Genomic DNA, 17,534 nt, shown 5'->3' on the forward strand with positions numbered 1-17,534 from the left:
AGCTGACTGCTCCCTTATTGTTCTGAATTTCGACCCATACTGACTCAGTAGGCAGACCCTCCTTGACAATGGTAACTTCTGTAACTGTGATACCCTCTCTGATACCCTCATGCTCTAAGCTTATCACTTTTATTCCTGATACTCCTCGCATTAAAGCAAATACACTTTAATCTTGATTCTTTCCCAGGGAATTCCTTCCCACTGGCTGAGCTATTGCCTCCTCTCCAACTCTCACCACTGGTATATAGCTCAGGTTCCCACCCCCCGCCATACTAGTTTAAGGTTAGGAGTAAGCTTGTCAATTGGATGCCAAATTGGCTTAATGGTAGGAGACATAGAGTGATGGAGTGTTTATTTTTGTACTGGAGCTCTGAAACCAGTGGTTTTCCAGGGATCAATACTGCTTCTATTTGTCATTTCTGTAAATGATTGATTTTTGATGAGAATAAGAGGCATGGTTAGTAAGTTTGCAGATGACCCCAAAATTGGTCATACAGTGAAGACCACAGGGCTGAGGAGTGGCAAATGGAGTTTAATTTGGATAAGTGAGATATATTGCATTTTGTTAAAAACAGACAAGGGCAGGACTTATGATAGGGCCCTCAGCAGTGTAGTAGAAGAGGGATCTTGCAGTTTGCATCATGTACACATGATTACTCATTACTTTGGTTTTATACTCAAGTAGTAGTTCAGATGCCTTGCTCTTTACCTTCTCGGTTGACTGCACCAGGTTTTTGGCTGACATACATTCAGTTCATAAAACAAAGTTTATAGCCAGTTTGGGTCCTAAGGTCTTGCTGTTAAACTGTCTGACAGAAACAGGGAGATTCAGTCTCCTGCCTATAGGGACTGGCACTGAACTAACTGGTCAGAATGCATGTAGTATGCTTGTGTAAAATAAAGGTGATGGGACATCTGTCTCTGAAGATGTATCACTTGTGAAATAACTATAGTCATTTTTCCTATTCTTTCTAACTAGCTTTTATATTGGAATCTTAAGTCTCAATACATGTTGCAAAAGGAGGGTTGAAAAAAGTCATTTCAGCTAGGAGGACTGAAATTATTCAATTTAAGTAGACACAATTGTCACTTCTCTATCAACCACATGTACAATGAATTGACCAAATTTGCCCTTCCTCTAGCATGCAGGTTGTATCCATTGGTGTCAGGCATCTTTGAACTCTCCCAAACTAAACAAAAATTACTTGGACCAAGTTGAGACTCCATATACTTCCATTGATTAGATGTGATCAAATGCTATTGGAAACCACATTAGTAATCACTACACACAGACATTGCAAGTTTTTAATTTAGATATTTACTTGATGAACATAAGCAAGCATCTCTCTCCCCAGCATTCAATTCAGTATTTGTGGAAGGGATGAGTTAGATTCACCAGACTTAGAAATAATGCCAGGCTGGATATACTTTGAAGTTTCAACAGAATGACCTCAAACCTATATTTAATGAAAATACTGTAGACTACTACATTGCTAGAGTGCAATCTTTCATGGCAGAAGGGATTTTTTTTTAGTGGAAGCAGTAAAACAAAACAGTTTCTCAATTGTCAAATTACACTGACATGTTTGTAATTTGATAATTGAACAGAAACTCAACCTAAAAATGATCAATTCTAAGAACATGTGCATCATTTTGTAACCATATTGCAAAGTGCATCACCACACCTATTTTCAGTGGGTTTTGTTATCTCTAAGCTCCCAAATTCACAATACTCAAACCTGAAAATAAAATGTGAACCAAGGCAGCAAAGCTGTTACAGCTGCATTGCTCAAATGCCAGCATGCAAGGACAATTTGATTATTTGTTAGATAAACATTAACTAGAGGTTGAGAATATAATTCACACACATGAAACAAAGATGCTAAAAGTATGTCAATTTTTATTTTATAAAAAGCTTGATAAAAGGAGGAAATTCCTTAAATCGACAATCTTTAGCCACTAGCTAGCTGCTTCACCATGCCATTGTGTAAATAGTCTCAACAAAATGAGGGAGCCAATTCTCTTGTTTTTGAAGGCTGCCATTTATGCACAGACATTGGCAGCTGCTCATTAACCTTACTCAAACAGACATTCTTCCTGTTTTGGCCTGCAGAGTGGCAAGCAATTCCTACACAAGAGGATGGTCATTACAATAGGAGTCTAACTTTGCCCTTTTCCAACACCCACATCTACTTACATCAGTAAAAGAACAGTGGGAAGTCACTGACATCTCACTTTGGAAGCACTGAGCTCTCGAAACAAACATTAAAACAAAGTTAACTGACCTTAAAAACTTGCTCAGTGCAAAGATATTTTCTCTTTTTCATACCTATTCTGCACAACCATAGCTTTTCTACACACTAGGAACATTTTACAGAAGAGGAAACCTCATTTAAGTAAAATATTTGAGATGGAGAGAAAGTTTTATTATAAAAAATTTAAAACAATAAAAAGGTGTTAACCTGCAAAAAAAAACAACAACCAACAAGTGCATTTAATAAGTTTATTTTTTAAAAAAATTGTTTCCAAAGGAATTTATTGAGAATGGTATAACTGTCTAGAAACACAGGTATACAAAGGTATGAGAACAACAGCGCCTGGTGGTCAACAGCCAGTACAGTAAAAATACTTCAAACTGATGTTAAAGCTTTAAACCAGAAGAAATTGAGAAATTCCTGCTTGGTACAGAAGGCTCAAGGTACATATTCAATAACACTGAGTTAAACCCTCTATCATAGTCTGATCACAAGGGCTGCACAAGGCATAAAGCACAGCTGCATGTAAAATATAAAACCATTTTAATGGTTATAAACTCAGCATAATGTACTATATGGTTTCAACTGTGATACTTGCTCTTGTAATCAAATTATAAGCCATGTCTAAGGCACTTTCTGAAACCTCTTTATAGGACTCCAGATGTAAATCTGGGTCAAACAAAAATTGATAGGAATCTATTAGTATGCTTTTGAAACACAGCATCTGGTAGCTTATGGGGACTGTTTCAAATATTTATTTTATAAATTTCCAAAGACCAGGTATACATCACCCCACACCAGAAAACATTGGTGAGGTGAAAACAATTTGGAAGGGTGAGAAAATTTGGAATGTAGGATCAGGTTATGGCTAACAAGAACATTGCTGAACGCTGTTCATTCGTGCTCAGTGGGACAATACAAAAAGGCCAGCAACCTTTCTGGGTCCATCCTATAAAAGCCAGTTTTCATCCACATTTTTTAAAAAGTGGAAAATTGATACCAAGGAATTTAATATTGTCAGAACAAGCTTCTGAAATACTGACATCCACTGTGTACAGAAATATAAGCAGCTACATGAGAAAATGAGACAAATAGTTCAAACACCATAAACACATTAAGTACAACATTTTGATTTCCAGTATAGCTATTGAACACTTAAAAGTTGTACTTCAAAATGATTTGTGCAAATTATCTGAACACCAATGGCCCTTACTACCTTTAAGTCACCTCTAGCAATTTGAAAAAAGATTTTAAGTTCCTAACAAGTTCACTGGGCAGCATGAGTGAATGCATATTAGAAATCTTTATTGCAAAAATAAGTGAATGAAATTACATTTATGACTGACTTCAAGGGTACTTGTGTAGCTAAATTGGGGTTATTTGCTATCCTATACATGATCCGTAATCACCGATTACTCAAAATATGTTGGCACTAACACAGTCTGAGTCAATCCTCACATTTAATTAGTCAAACTAACCAGATACCGCAATCTTCAGACTTATTTCTTTCCTCATTATAAAATTTGCTTACACAGATCCAGCAATGGTCACAGTTTGGTCTTAATACAGCAGTCAGCTGCAGACTAATAACTTGATTAATTACCCACAAAATTATATGGAAATACATGTTTATTTGTACATGTAACATGCATAGTAATATACAAGAATCCTCCCAATCCTATCTTAATTATATCTGGAATTCAGTTAAGTTTCCAAAGATAACATAATTCAGGTGTTGTCTCAACAGTCAACATGTGCTCAAATTAGTACTTGATTACCAAAAGACAATTTAGGAAAGCAATTGTGTGAATACAATGTGCAGGGTGCAATATGTTGAGACAAAAAAAATTAAGACCAAAGAGAGCAAAGATTTATATGATTTCTAGCTTGCCAGTTTAAAAAAAATAAAAATGGGAGTAGAGAGAATCAGAAGTCAGCAGTTGAGAAATCATTCTAATGTTCAGAGGCTCTGAAATCAGAGAAGGGCATTCTGTGCTGACTACAAAATGGCTCTACTCTCCCTGGCTTGTTTGTGTTTCATTGATATCACCCCCTTTACTATCAACATCATCATCCGAGAGTTCAAGGGCAGTGCCCTCCAGTTGCAGTGCCCGCCTTCCTGCTCGACTAGTTGTAAATGTCAGACCACTTCCTCCTCTCCTAGAGGAAACAAAAGGAACAGCAGTTAAGTACAGTGCAAAATACCAGGCAATGGCATAGGATTACAGTACCCATTTTCTGTTAGAATTGAAAATGAACTAGATACAATTATTTACATTGGCACCAGAGGGGGTTTATCAGATTTGCATTCATCTATTTGATGTGCTATGTTGAAAACTAGCAAAAATTAAATTAAACCTAATTGAGGAATCTGGCTTTTTACCAAATAATCTTGATGTTAACACTTAGATCAAAAAGAGCTCAGTGGTTACTGGGGCTCATCTACAGAATCTGGGCAGGACAGTTGCCTGTACCGATGGAATGAAGGTCTCTTCCTCATCACTTCCAATTGTGTTTTCTGCAAGGAGGTTGGGCGAACTCCTGTGGCCCATAGTGGGAAAGGGCATTCACAGCATTAAGTTGCTAACATTTTGGTACATAATTAGCAATCTCATTCAAGTACAATTTTAAAAAAAATGACAGTGGGAAATGCAAATGCTACAACGGTGACAGGTTCAAGTGCATGAAACCCCTTGCTGGTCATCCCATTGGATGATTTTATAACTTGACCATGAATACTACAATTCATATGGCACTGCTTACACTGTTAAAAAGCATCAGAAACTGGGAGGCTATGACAGAATTAATACTTGTCATTTTTTTCCACCCAATCTATTAAGCAATGCTGCTGTGCATATCCCAAATCAGGTGACAGTACCTCATACTACTGGCCTACTGAATGGATTTGAAGCAAGATGCTGTCTGCAGTGAAAACCTCATTTACATTTATATGCACACAGACAACACTTAGTGATGACCCAGAACTGGAATTTAAACTATTACAATATTTAGCAAGTCAGCAATGCCACAATATTAACTGCTCAATGTGGCCCTGAACCACAGGCTCAGTGTGGAAGAAATTGTGGTTAAAGCAGTGATCCAAACTCCATCTGGAGTTCATCTATTTCCCAAGCAAAACCAAAGAAGAATTAAAAAAAAAACTTTGTTGAACAGAGACTTGTATCCGAGAAAGCCCATGTTACCGAAGCCTGCTCTTCAGAGTGTTGACCTCCCGATTCATTGCCTCAGCAGTCTCTGTGGTATCGTCCAGTTCACGCTGGAGTTTCCGACGTGCTGCATTAGCACGTGTCGCCTCTTCTTCAGCCTCCTCCAACTGCCGCTTCAGTTGTTTCATGCGAGAGTTGGATTTCTCTACCTGGAAATAATAATTGGCAACTCAATTGATGTTAATAAAAAGACAATAGTATCTGGTGTAGACATCAAATAAGTGATTACAGCAACACTTTTCTATTGCCAAGGAGACTAACTTCCCACAAATGCCTGTACTGCAATTGCTCTGTTTGCTTCAAAGTTCAAAATGCAGAAGGGTGTGATCACAGGAGGAGTTAAGCTGAACATAGAGCTGTAACACAGTCTCAATACATTAAATTTATTACTCCTCCAACCAGAGCACTGAGTATCATCTACCTAGAGGTTACTATAGAATGCAAATATAAACCCTATTTATGCAGTTAGTACCTCATTTACAATTTTCTGGGGCACATGCTATGCCCAGGTTGCCAGTCTCTTGCTGTCAAATGTAAGAACTTGTGATTGATCATTGCTGGCTTTCTCTTCCAGTTAGATTTTTGTGGAGCCAGTTCACAATGTAACTGCCAGCTACTTGAAAATCAAAAATCAATCCCACAAATTGAACAAAGACAAGCTGTGTTGTGTTGCCTACTTTCACCTGCCTCAAATCACCCAAGGCTACGTAGGAGTCAGTTTTATTTTTGGGGATAATGATAAGATAAAATGGTAGTAAATGGGTCACACCCTGGTAATTGACAGTAACTGCAAGGAGGAAAACATGGTGACATATAAAGCAGTCAGCTCATCTAACATCTTCCAGGTCATGCCATCACTGTCAGTGTAATGCTACTTGTCAATACCAGTGATGTCAGAAATGAATGTCTGTGCTTGAGAAGACAAGTGCATTGGCCAGCCAAGTGAAGATGTTCAGTCTAGCTCAATGCAGCTCAAATCACACTTGCTAAATGTTACATCTGTATTTACTGTCCAATATGGGCCAAAGCTTTGTTCAGGCATTGTGCTCTTTAATTAAACAAAGCATGGTTACCATTATGTTGGACAAGAATTCACACCTGTCCTGAAGTCATGGTAAAGTTCTCAGTGACAGAGTTGTTAGGTTACACACTTTTAAAAGATCCTCCACAGTCCTTCACTTTGTGTCAGTGCCTTCCCTTATTAGGGAGCTCTGACCACATTAGCAATGAAGGGAGGGACTGCCAAGTGGTACCAACCTGTAGCAATATTCATATATCAACCTGATTTATTTCTTGCGCAGAGTTTTCTTCCTAATTTGAACAAGATTGAAACCTGTTGGAGCCAGCTCGTCAGGATCGATGATCTGGTTCCTAGCAATTACATTCTTATCGGTGTTTGGAGATTGTACAGTCTGATATGTAATAGACAACCAGATCAAGTAATGCAAATGCCAAATGTGGTTTACAAATGTCAATGTCTGACTGTGACCAATAAAAAGGAATTAATAAGAAACTTCTTGGAACTGATCTTAGTCAAAAGGTTGCTGCTCCCATTAGCTATTATAACAGTCTCAAAATATTAATTCAGTTGGTTTGTACTGCATGACTTCTACAAACCTGTGACAAACAAGGGCCTGAGTTTTTAATTATACCATTTGGGCAAATATGCTATCAAATCAAATTTTGACTAAGCCTGTGCTCTAGCATGTTTGTCCTGGGCTTCTGCCAGTGACTCCTCCGCAGAAACTAATCAATTTTAAAATCTTGAATAACCAAGTTGAGTTGTCTGATTTTACAATCAACTATTTCAATTCTGCTAATTAGGTTATGGTTCCCTTCAACAGTGGCTATTGATTTTGGGAATTCATGCATAAGCATACAAATTGGGAGAAGTGAGATAATCGAAGAGTGTGGTGCTGGAAAAGCACAGCCGGTCAGGCAGCATCTGAAGAGCAGGAGAGTCTATGTTTCAAGCATAAGCCCTTCATCAGGAAGGAGCTGTCAACTCTCCTGCTCCTTGAAAGCTGCCTGACCAGCTGTGCTTTTCCAGCATCACACTCACTGATCTCCAGCATATGCAGTCCTCACTTTCTCCTAGAAGTGAGCTAATTGGATTGTACTCCAAATAATGGCTGATGCAGCTGTTTTAATTTGTTTCAAGTAAAAGTTCATCTGGTACCCATCAAGTCTTTTGAAATCTAATCTGATTGACAGCTGTAGCACTCAAGGCCTCCTGACACCAATAAATAGTGCAGCTAACGTATTTCATTCATTTTAGTTCTATTTCATAGGGATATGCTAGAACAAGTGTTTAAAATACACATACTGCCCTAAAACCTTAGTCAAAAAATTCTGATAAAGGTCTCAATCTCCAAATTATTTTTCTGAAGTCAGTAATGATATTGCCATCTATTTGAAAAATCCAATCTGAATTGCTATTTATTCTATAAAATTTTGCATCTTGAAATGAATTTCAATTAGTTTAGTCTGTGCTGCATAAACTGCAAAATATGTTCTCATCCATTACTTCAAAGTGATCAGTGCATGATAGCATCACATTATATTGTGCACACAGCCCTGTAATAAAATCTGTTAATATTGTGGGTTTTTTGGTTCGGCTCAGATTAGAGTTGTTTATGAAAACTGAACTGAATTCTTTGTATTGAAAAACTAGTCTCAACTGTGGCATGTATCCATTTACTATGGAATATAATGGCACTTACAAGTCAAAATAAATAGAATGCATAAAATAAGGCTGTTAGTAATTATTTTTAATTAACTTCCTTTGTTGTCCACTCAGGGCAAAGTTCTGCAAATTACATCCATTCTGAAAAGCACTTCTCTCCAGAAGGTTCTGCTTAAACTGATTTACTTTATGATTAATACAAAAATTGGCTGAGAGTCAGTGTAATTGTGCAGTGCATTAAAGCCAAATTCATTTTCAAAGACAGCTTTAAAAATATTTCTTGATATACTGAAGTAGTGATAACTCAGTAAGTTTGATTACTGCGACTGAAAGTGGGATTAATTACAGAAAGGTAGTATTTTAAATCTGTCAATCAATCAGGTAAAAGCTGGATTTCTTTAAGTTACTGAAAATTACTTTCCAAATAACAATCATCCAGTTAGGAACTGCCTCAAATCTAACAAAATTGAAAAAAGTCATTTAAAAAAAAATAAGTGTACCTATTGGTGAGCTTGCACCTAGGTTGACATAGATACACAAGTGAGTTAGTACACTGTCCAAGGCTAATTCATTCTCTCCTGGGGATGTGATCAGTTTTGGGGGTAGCTCCTGCATGTACCACACAGCATTTTCAAAACCAGCACAGAGGCTTGCAGGAACTAGAATTGTAACAGAACATAACTTGCGCTCAAAATTCCATAGTATCTTGCAGTGGCTCAGATAATATTAGGAAAATCGAAGTGAGGATGCTAGTACAACCCAGTCGAAACTCCACATTAAAAACAATTGTAAAACAGAATAAAAATCAAGGGAAACCTAGATTTTCCTTTTCCATGGTGACAAAGGATACATTTGGAGAGGGGGAGCGAGGGAAAACTAGGCAGCAACCAAAGTGTCTAGTATTGTGAATCAGAAAAGTGCAATTCATCGGTTAATCAGTGCCATCCAGACCTAGAGAAGTGTCCAGTCCTCAATTACATTTTAGGCTTTATTATGTAACATTATGCATGTTTCTGAAGGTCAAAAGGCACAGCTTTCCTATTATTGTATAGTATAAAGGAAGTGTTGAGGGATGTCAGCAGTACAGGATATACTTTAGACATGAGCAGCACGGTGGCTCAGTGGTTAGCACTCCTGTCTCAGTGCCTGGGACCCAGGCTTGACTCCACCCTTGGGCAACTGTCTGTGGAGCTTGCACATTCTCCCCATATTTGTGTGAGTTTCCTCAAGATGGTCTGATTTCTCCCCACATTCCAAGGTGTGCAGGTTAGGTGGATTGGCCATGCTAAGTTGTCTGATAGTATATGTTAGCCACAGTATGTGTAGGGTTACAGGGATGGGTGGTCTGGGTGGGATGCTCCTCAGGGGTCAGTGTGGATTTGATGGTCCGAATGGCCTGCTCTCTCACTGTAGGGATTCTGTGTTCAGACACTCCATGACATCACCACCACTTCTCGTCGTCATTCAAATAAAATTCAGTTTCGACATGAATCCCAATCTTTGAGGAACAAAGACTGAAAAACTACCTGCTCCTTATATTGATCTGCATGCCTGCGTTCATCTTCGACCTGCATGTAGACTTCCTTCAGCTTCTTTTCTGTCCGACGAACAAGCTTGTTGGCTGCTGCCCGTTCTCTGCAATGACAAAGTCACTGGTCTTTAAGAAATGAAAGGGGGAAAGATTGAATAGAAATACAGACTGGAGGGGAGAAACAAAAAGACTTGCTGCTGAAGCTGCTTCTTCTGCACTCATGAGGACAGGAACAAAGATACCAAATTTCAAGGGGAATAACAATTCATATTTGCATGAGAAGACTGTGCTGACTGGTGCCTTCTTTACAGTAGTGCCTTGACCAATGAAGATTTATCCCTAGCCTTGTATTTTTAAAATAAAGTGAAAGTAGCTTCGATTAGTCGAGGCATTGCCATGGGGAATGCATCTGGTAGCAGTTACCCTCCGCCAACAATGTGAACATTTAATCAAACAAATCCATCAGTGCCCAACATTAGATAGGATTCTGCAATTTGACAGAACTTGCCCAACAATCCCAAATGCACTAATTATGCAAACTACAAATTTGAGATCAGCTGAGTTTACAATGTTGCTCATTTTCACTTGCTTGAAGTTACTAAATACATACACAGAACCCTGCTTGCAAAAGTATGCAGTGCACTTTTTAAAAAAAATTAAACAAAGGCTTGGATATCAAGTGTCCCCTTGCGCATTCTCCATAGTAACGTCTCAGAATCCATCTGCTAATCAGTAGCATCCTCTATTGATGTAAACATTTTATTTGGTTGTCTGTCCTGACAAATGCAACACTAAAAGCTTCAATTGTAAGTTTATTGTTCGCAATACTCAAGTTCTAGATCACCAAGCAACTTCCTAAAATTCAGCTACTGGTCCAAAATATTGGCAGTTCAATTTAAAGATTATCCCAAATATTTGTGATAACCAATATATGTCTTAAGTATTGATACACGTTCACATAGAATTGCATACACCATATTCTAGCAAGTGTGGTACCTAACCTGTTCAGACCTTCATATAAAATAAATGCTCATAAAAGTCATAAAAGATACTCAACAAAATTAGCAAATCTGTACAAGCTCAGTGGCATATTGTTCAGCTTTAAATATTGAACTGATTTCAGAACAGATTATTAATGATAGAATTAGTTGCTATACCACATGTCCAGAATTACTAACAGTAAATTGGATGTGTTCAAGGTGAAGTATTTACTCAAACAAAAATAGATTCTACTATAAGATTCAAATTAGATTTTAAAAAAATTGGAGGTATTCAAAAAACCTAAAACCAATACTGTTACCAATACCAATACAATATCAAGTGCCCTAAAAATGGGCATCAAGAATTTTGGCATTTTCGAAAATTCTTCAGATTAGTCAATTTTCTGAAGAACACACTAATGACAATGACATTAACAGTATTGTGAAATGGCCAATGAAAAGTGCAACAATAAGTTTGATTGATGAATCGTCCAATGTTATTTTACAGCTATGCATCTACAATCTCCAAATTTATGTACAGACAACATGTACTGAACAGGATGTTACATTGTTACCATTTTGATTTTAATCTCCAGTGTAATTCTGGCACTAGTTGCAGAGATTTCTGGACTATATTGAAAAAAAAAAATCACTTGTCAAGGTGTCAGATGCACAGCACAGCTATTTAGCCTATCCGCGTCCTTCATGGTTTATAAACCTCCCATATGGTCACCCCTCAGCCTCTGACACTAGAGAAAACACAGCCCCAACCTTTACCTGTAGCTCAAGTCCTCTGACCCTGGCATCATCCTTGTAAATCCCTTTTGTTTGAAATTAATTGAAATGTTGTATTTAAACTAAGTGTCAATTAGCTACCAAAGATAAAATAGATCTGCATTTAAAAAAATCATTTGGCATCACAGTTCTGCTGTACATACCTATTGTAAACTTTGTAACCTTTCTCACCATCCTTTATCAATGGCCACTGCTAACATATGGGAAAGCTAGCGCTCCAATAAGCAGCTATCACAAGCTGCGTGAACATTAATTATCTTAATTGAAGATTAGATTAAAATTTTAAACATCCAATTAGCAATTATTGCTAAAAAGATTTTTCTAGCTCACCCTCCCCATGGATAAAGGAAACTTCATAATATTTCCCTTCACAAAACTGCAGCTCATTTAACGAGACCACCCCAGTGAATAGATCAGAACACAAGAATAAATTTGAAGCAATAAGAATGCAATTTACAATCCAAATGCAAGATTATGGAAGCAAGCCCTGGGGGGTATCTGGGAACTGGTTCTCAGTTACAAGATTTTCTGGACCAAATTCCTAGTTATTAAAATGAAAATTAATATGAAACTGGCAGGAACCAGGCATAAAGTGCCATGTGTGTGCGCGCGCAAAATACAATGCACAATGATTTTACTTGGCTTCCTGTTCAAGTTGTTCCTCCAACTGCGCTATCTTGGCCTCCAGTGCAGAAATTGTTGACTTGAATTTTGACTTGACTGATCCCTCCAGTTCTTGGAGCTTGGCTTTGAGTTCTTTATTTTGTCGTTCAAGTTGCTGCCGTGCATTTTCACTCTTCTGTCCAGCACTGCGTTCGCTAGCAAGCTCAGAGTTCAGAGTTTCAACCTTGCGAGGAAGTTGAAGCAGAACAAAAATGGGTAAAGAGTTGGAAATCTCAGACTTTGCTAAATGCTTCTCCAATACTTTGGCTTTAGCTATGACCCAATGTAATTAGTTGATATTTCCTTGGTCATCGATTTAATGCATCAATGAAAACATATGGTCAGGCAGTGGAACTACATAAATATAGTGGACAGTATCAAATCTGCTATTGCAAAATGCGAAGTGACTTAGTGCTATGCATCATTCATGGAAATGAATGTATCAAATTTCTTCTATAAATTTTAAAGGCAGCTAGTCAAACAAGGCACTATTGTATCATTTAATGAGAAAATACAGATATTAAGATCCAAAGTATAAGGAAATAAATCAGAATACTTGCAGTAAAGGACTTCCAAAAAACTTTAATTTCTCAAAAACGTATCTACATACAGTTTGGTGTGCAATATCTTGGTTAACATAAACCCCACACACGCACACCAAAAGGTGAAGCTCTGACCTTGCAAATGGCTGCTCTGTTTACTTGAGATGAGAGGCTAACTAAATACAGAATAGAATGGGTTAGAGAAGGCAAATGCAATTCAATGAACCTAGTTCTTACACAAAACACTCCACTAGATCACTGCTCAAGGAAAAGACTCTGGAAATGCATACACTGCCCCCAGTTAAACCAAGTAGAATTGCAACATACCAATCAACTTCAGGCAGACCAAAACCATTTTACAAGATTAGTCGTAAAAGGTGAAATTCTAGATTTTATGAAAGATAGACTGCTTCTTGTTCTCTTGGGTTTTCCCTTTTAGTATATGGAATAAGAATCCAGCCCAGAGAAAGGAGGATGGGAGTTTGGTAGTGGGTTTGCAATGGGATGGAGTCGGAGTTGTAGTTAGTTAGTTCGTACATTGGCCTTTCCCTAGCTTAAGTTCAAAGGAATACTGGGGCTACATTAAATTAGCCTAATATCGCTGCAGGGCATTAATAAAGTCAGCACTTCATTGACATAAAAATCTGACCTTGCCAATCAATCACAATCCTTGCGCTGGATCTCCGCTTTAGGAATTATTTGAAAAATAAAACTATTTCCCAGGTGGAGAAGTGAATTCTCTTAAGAGTTGGAGGTTTATACTGCTCAAAGCGGCAGAAATCAGCCAAGCCACAGAACAATGCGCAGACCAAAGCAATTCCTGACAAGGCATAGTGCGCCTTGGTGGCTGTACAGCAATTCTGTGCTATACAATAAAATAAATTTTCACGTTTAATGTAAGTGTATCCAGCTTCATTAGCAGCACAAGTTGATGATGTGACAAAGGTATTTCACAGTCTCTACAGGAATACTAAGTTAGTCTAAATGAGAAACTTTACTGATGGGAATTAATTGACAAGCGGCTCTCTGGTTTCTGTTGAGAAACTGCAGCCACTTCATTGATGCAACAACTTTGGGCATATACCGAGTTTATTTATTGGTTTATACATTTAATTATCAATCAGCTTAGTAAATATTATGCAAGTTTGTCACGACTCGAAGAAACAAATACAAAGAGTGCCAAAGAGGCAACATACTCAAAACTAAAATGGATTATATATTACAATGTGTCCAGTGGGAAAATTCTCAGTCAGGCCGAGCGCAATAGGATTAACTTTGAACAGTGAAAAATCAAACCTGCATTGTAGTTTTACGGAAACGATCATTAAGGAGCTCCATGTTGCTCTGTTCCTCTTCGAGTTCTTCTTCTAATTGGGCAATACGAGCTTCTAGGCGACGTTTCTCATCCAATAAAGCAGATCTGAGGAATCAGACAGAGTCTTTAAAAAGGAGGATTTCCGTTCATCCAGATGTTCCATTCACTGGAACCAGATAAAATCAGACTGAGTCGATATTGGAGGTTGAGGCATCTAAATGATATACAGGGCAGCAGGAACCGGTGATGTGCAGATAACCAGAACATACTAACAGACAAGGCACCAGCCAAACAAACATGTTCAGCATGAAATGATCATGTATGCACGAAGTAAAATTAGAAGGGATGTGATTTGAGGTAGGTTGACTCCATGCCAGCAAAATATCACCCAGGTTAAAAAGTTCTTTCAAAGAAAAAATTGGTACAGCATTTTATGTTCTACCTGCATCATAAAAATTGTAGAAATATGACAGCTTAAGCTAAATAACTGACTTTATACCGATGTCACTGCCCTAAGTTAACATAACAATCTTCACCTGCCCAAAGCATTTGCAGCAATACATGGGCTCATCTGCTCTAGTTTAACCCATGCTCAGATTAATAAGTGCTTGTTATGAAATGCAAATGAAACTCAAAGATGATTCAAAGCAAGGTAATCTCATTGATTCTGCATTCTCCACATTTCAAATGGTGTTTGCCAAAGTAAATGACAATGGAGCATTCGTACAGAGAAGTTAAAGCCCAACTTGCATCTATGTACCACTTGTAGTATAAAGTAAAAAACTAAATCACAAGAATGAAGGTTCACAGATGTGTGCGACACAACTAAACCCTGACAAGCAGGTTTAATGTACAAACATTTCTCCTTAAGGCAACTTTACATTAGCCAATGGGCAGTCAGAGAACAAAATGCACACAAGATAAATAGGTGGAAAGCTTCTTTTACCCACTTCTGTCGTCAATGCAGCAGAGAGTGGGATTCTCAACTGGTTGATGCTGCCTGCTTTAACTTACTTTTCACATGACTGTCATGACATTAGACTTGATTGCTAGTGCCATTATGAAAATTCACAACCCCTAGCTTCCATCTTCAACAGGAGAAAGTGATACAATGATATATAGCTGGAGGATAGGAAACTGCTTATCTGCAATGGGATGTCATTTTCATACACATTGGCATATGCCTTCATCCAACAGATCTTGGCAGAACAGTGTTGTATGGAGAACACTTCACTCTTTCCCCCCACCCCACCCCCCAGAGAGATGTTTGCATGCGATTTGTACAATAGATTTCTGTATTTAGGATTTATACTGTGATTAGAGTTTCATGACCTTGACTGAAAAGTGTCTGAACATGGACAAAGGACCAAATCAAACTAAACTGAAATACTGCCAAGTCAAATAAGCTGCTGGAACTTAAAGTCCTTCCAGGACTTACAAAAGAGAACACCGAAAAAAGAGCACCTACTCAGACTAGTAGTGGTGGTAGCAGTGAAAATACATCACAAGAGAAAAAAAAAGATAAGATTTGGGGGAAGACTGACTGACCTTGGAGTGAAACATGACCATTAATAAATTGCAGGTACGAGTTAACCGAAGGCACTGTTAGCAACTTGCCAAGTATCCAGAACAACTTAAAAACTGAAGAACCTTCAAAAAAATAACCTTGCACTTTGGACATTAAAATACTAAAGTCCTTTACTACTCAGAACTTAATGCCCAGATCTAAAGATGTTTATACAGTTCAGCCAGTTGTGAACAAGATACAAATCAACTCTAGTCTGTATTGTTGTTGGCAAAACATGAATTTCATTTAGATTTAAACTTGGGACTCAATTTGATAAGAGTTTTAAATAAACATGTCTCAGTAATAAATTCTGCAGCTATGGATCTATGCCATTCTTCCTTACTTTCCAGATGTGCTGTTTGCAATTTCATCTGCCAGCTCATCACGTTCCTGTTCTGCATGGCGACGTGCTCGCTCCGACGCAGCCAGTTCCTTCAAAGCAATACAGAGTTTGTATCAAGTGAAGCTGATCCATGCTAATCAGTCATTACACTGACCGGAAAAGTACTCTGAATAAATAAAGCTATTTCAGGGAGTTGACCGTGCTACAATCCCATTAAAACATAACCATGAACCTCCTTATTAATAGGAATACAATGTTGTGGTCAACCCAGATTATGCACTGCACATGAACTGTAGTATTCAAAGTTATAATTTTCTTCAAATTGTTTATTTTTAATTATGCAATATAGGAATGAGTAGGCGCTCGACACTATTTCAACATTCAATGTAGTGGTTGATAGATAATCTCCATCAAGGCTACACCCATCCAGGCTCCATATTCTGCACATTCTACTTCACAGACAAATTAGTGAACTTAGATTTAAAATGGAGTTAGTATTTCCTGCTTTGCGCAGGTGCAAACTCCATGTTTTTAACCATCCTTTTGCATGTCGAAGTATTGTCCAACTATTTTCCCAAATGGCCTGGCTCAGATTTTAATGACTGCATCTCGGGACCAGGGACGCAACACGTACTGGGAAATAGAGAAGGCATGTCAGAAAGGCAAGGTTACATTGATCATGGGAGACTTCAATATGCAGGTGGACTGGGTAAATAATGTTGTTAGTGGATCTAAAGAAAGGGAATTCATGGAATGCTTACAGGATGGCTTTTTGGAACAGCTTGTCATGGAGCCCACAAGAGAGCAGGCTATTCTGAACCTAGTGCTTTGCAATGAACCAGACTCTATAAAAAGATCTTAAAGTAAGGGAATCCTTAGGAAGTAGCGACCATAATATGATAGAGTTCAGTCTGGAGTTTGAAAGGGAGAAGGCAAAATCGGATGCAATGGTGTTACAGTTGAATAAAGGTAATTATGAGGGCATGAGAGAGGAACTGACTAAAATAGACTGGAAGCAAAGGCTAACCGGGAAGACGGTAGAGCAAAAATGGCAGGAGTTTGTAAGTATAATTGAGGACACTGTACAGAGGTTCATTCCCAAGAAAAGAAAGATTAACCGGGGAGGGATTAGACAACCTTGGCTGACAAAGGAAGTCAGGAAATGTATTAAAGAAAAAGAGAGATCCTATAAAATGGCTAAGAACAGTGGGAAATCAGAAGATTGGGAAGGATACAAAAGCAAACAGAGGATAACAAAGAGTGTAATAAGAAAGGAGAGGATCAAATATGAAGGAAGGCTAGCCAGTAATATTAGAAATAATAGTAAAAGTTTCTTTCAGTACATAAGAAACAAACAACAGGCAAAAGTAGACATTGGGCCACTTCAAACTGATGCAGGAAGCCTAGTGATGGGAGATAAGGAAATAGCAGGAGAACTTAACAAGTACTTTGCGTCAGTATTCACAGTGGAAGACATGAGTAATATCCCAAAAATTAAAGGGTGTCACGGGGCTGAGTTGAGTATGGTTGCCATTACGAAAGAGACAGTGCTAGAAAAGTTAAAAAGTCTTAAAATTGATAAATCTCCTGGCCCCGATGGGATACACCCTAGAGTTCTGAGAGAGGTGGC

The 17,534-nt window shown here is 38.1% G+C and overlaps 1 protein-coding gene across 3 annotated transcripts in view; it reads right to left on the reverse strand.

Annotated features, from left to right (window-relative positions):
* Window positions 1–2,489: 2,489 nt before the first annotated feature.
* Window positions 2,490–17,534, reverse strand: part of LOC122562058 (myosin-10) — a 159,471-nt gene continuing 144,426 nt past the window's right edge. For all 3 annotated transcript variants that reach the window (XM_043714526.1, XM_043714525.1, XM_043714524.1), the window contains 6 exons: window positions 15,905–15,993; window positions 13,976–14,099; window positions 12,113–12,321; window positions 9,695–9,803; window positions 5,459–5,631; window positions 2,490–4,415 (listed from right to left, as the gene is read on the reverse strand). In XM_043714526.1, coding sequence (XP_043570461.1) covers window positions 4,268–4,415; window positions 5,459–5,631; window positions 9,695–9,803; window positions 12,113–12,321; window positions 13,976–14,099; window positions 15,905–15,993 — 852 coding nt within the window. In that variant the 3' untranslated portion in view covers window positions 2,490–4,267. The remainder of the gene's footprint in view (window positions 4,416–5,458; window positions 5,632–9,694; window positions 9,804–12,112; window positions 12,322–13,975; window positions 14,100–15,904; window positions 15,994–17,534) is intronic.

The sequence above is a fragment of the Chiloscyllium plagiosum genome, chromosome 24 (assembly GCF_004010195.1).
Source record: "Chiloscyllium plagiosum isolate BGI_BamShark_2017 chromosome 24, ASM401019v2, whole genome shotgun sequence".
Classification (NCBI taxonomy): Eukaryota; Metazoa; Chordata; class Chondrichthyes; order Orectolobiformes; family Hemiscylliidae; genus Chiloscyllium; species Chiloscyllium plagiosum.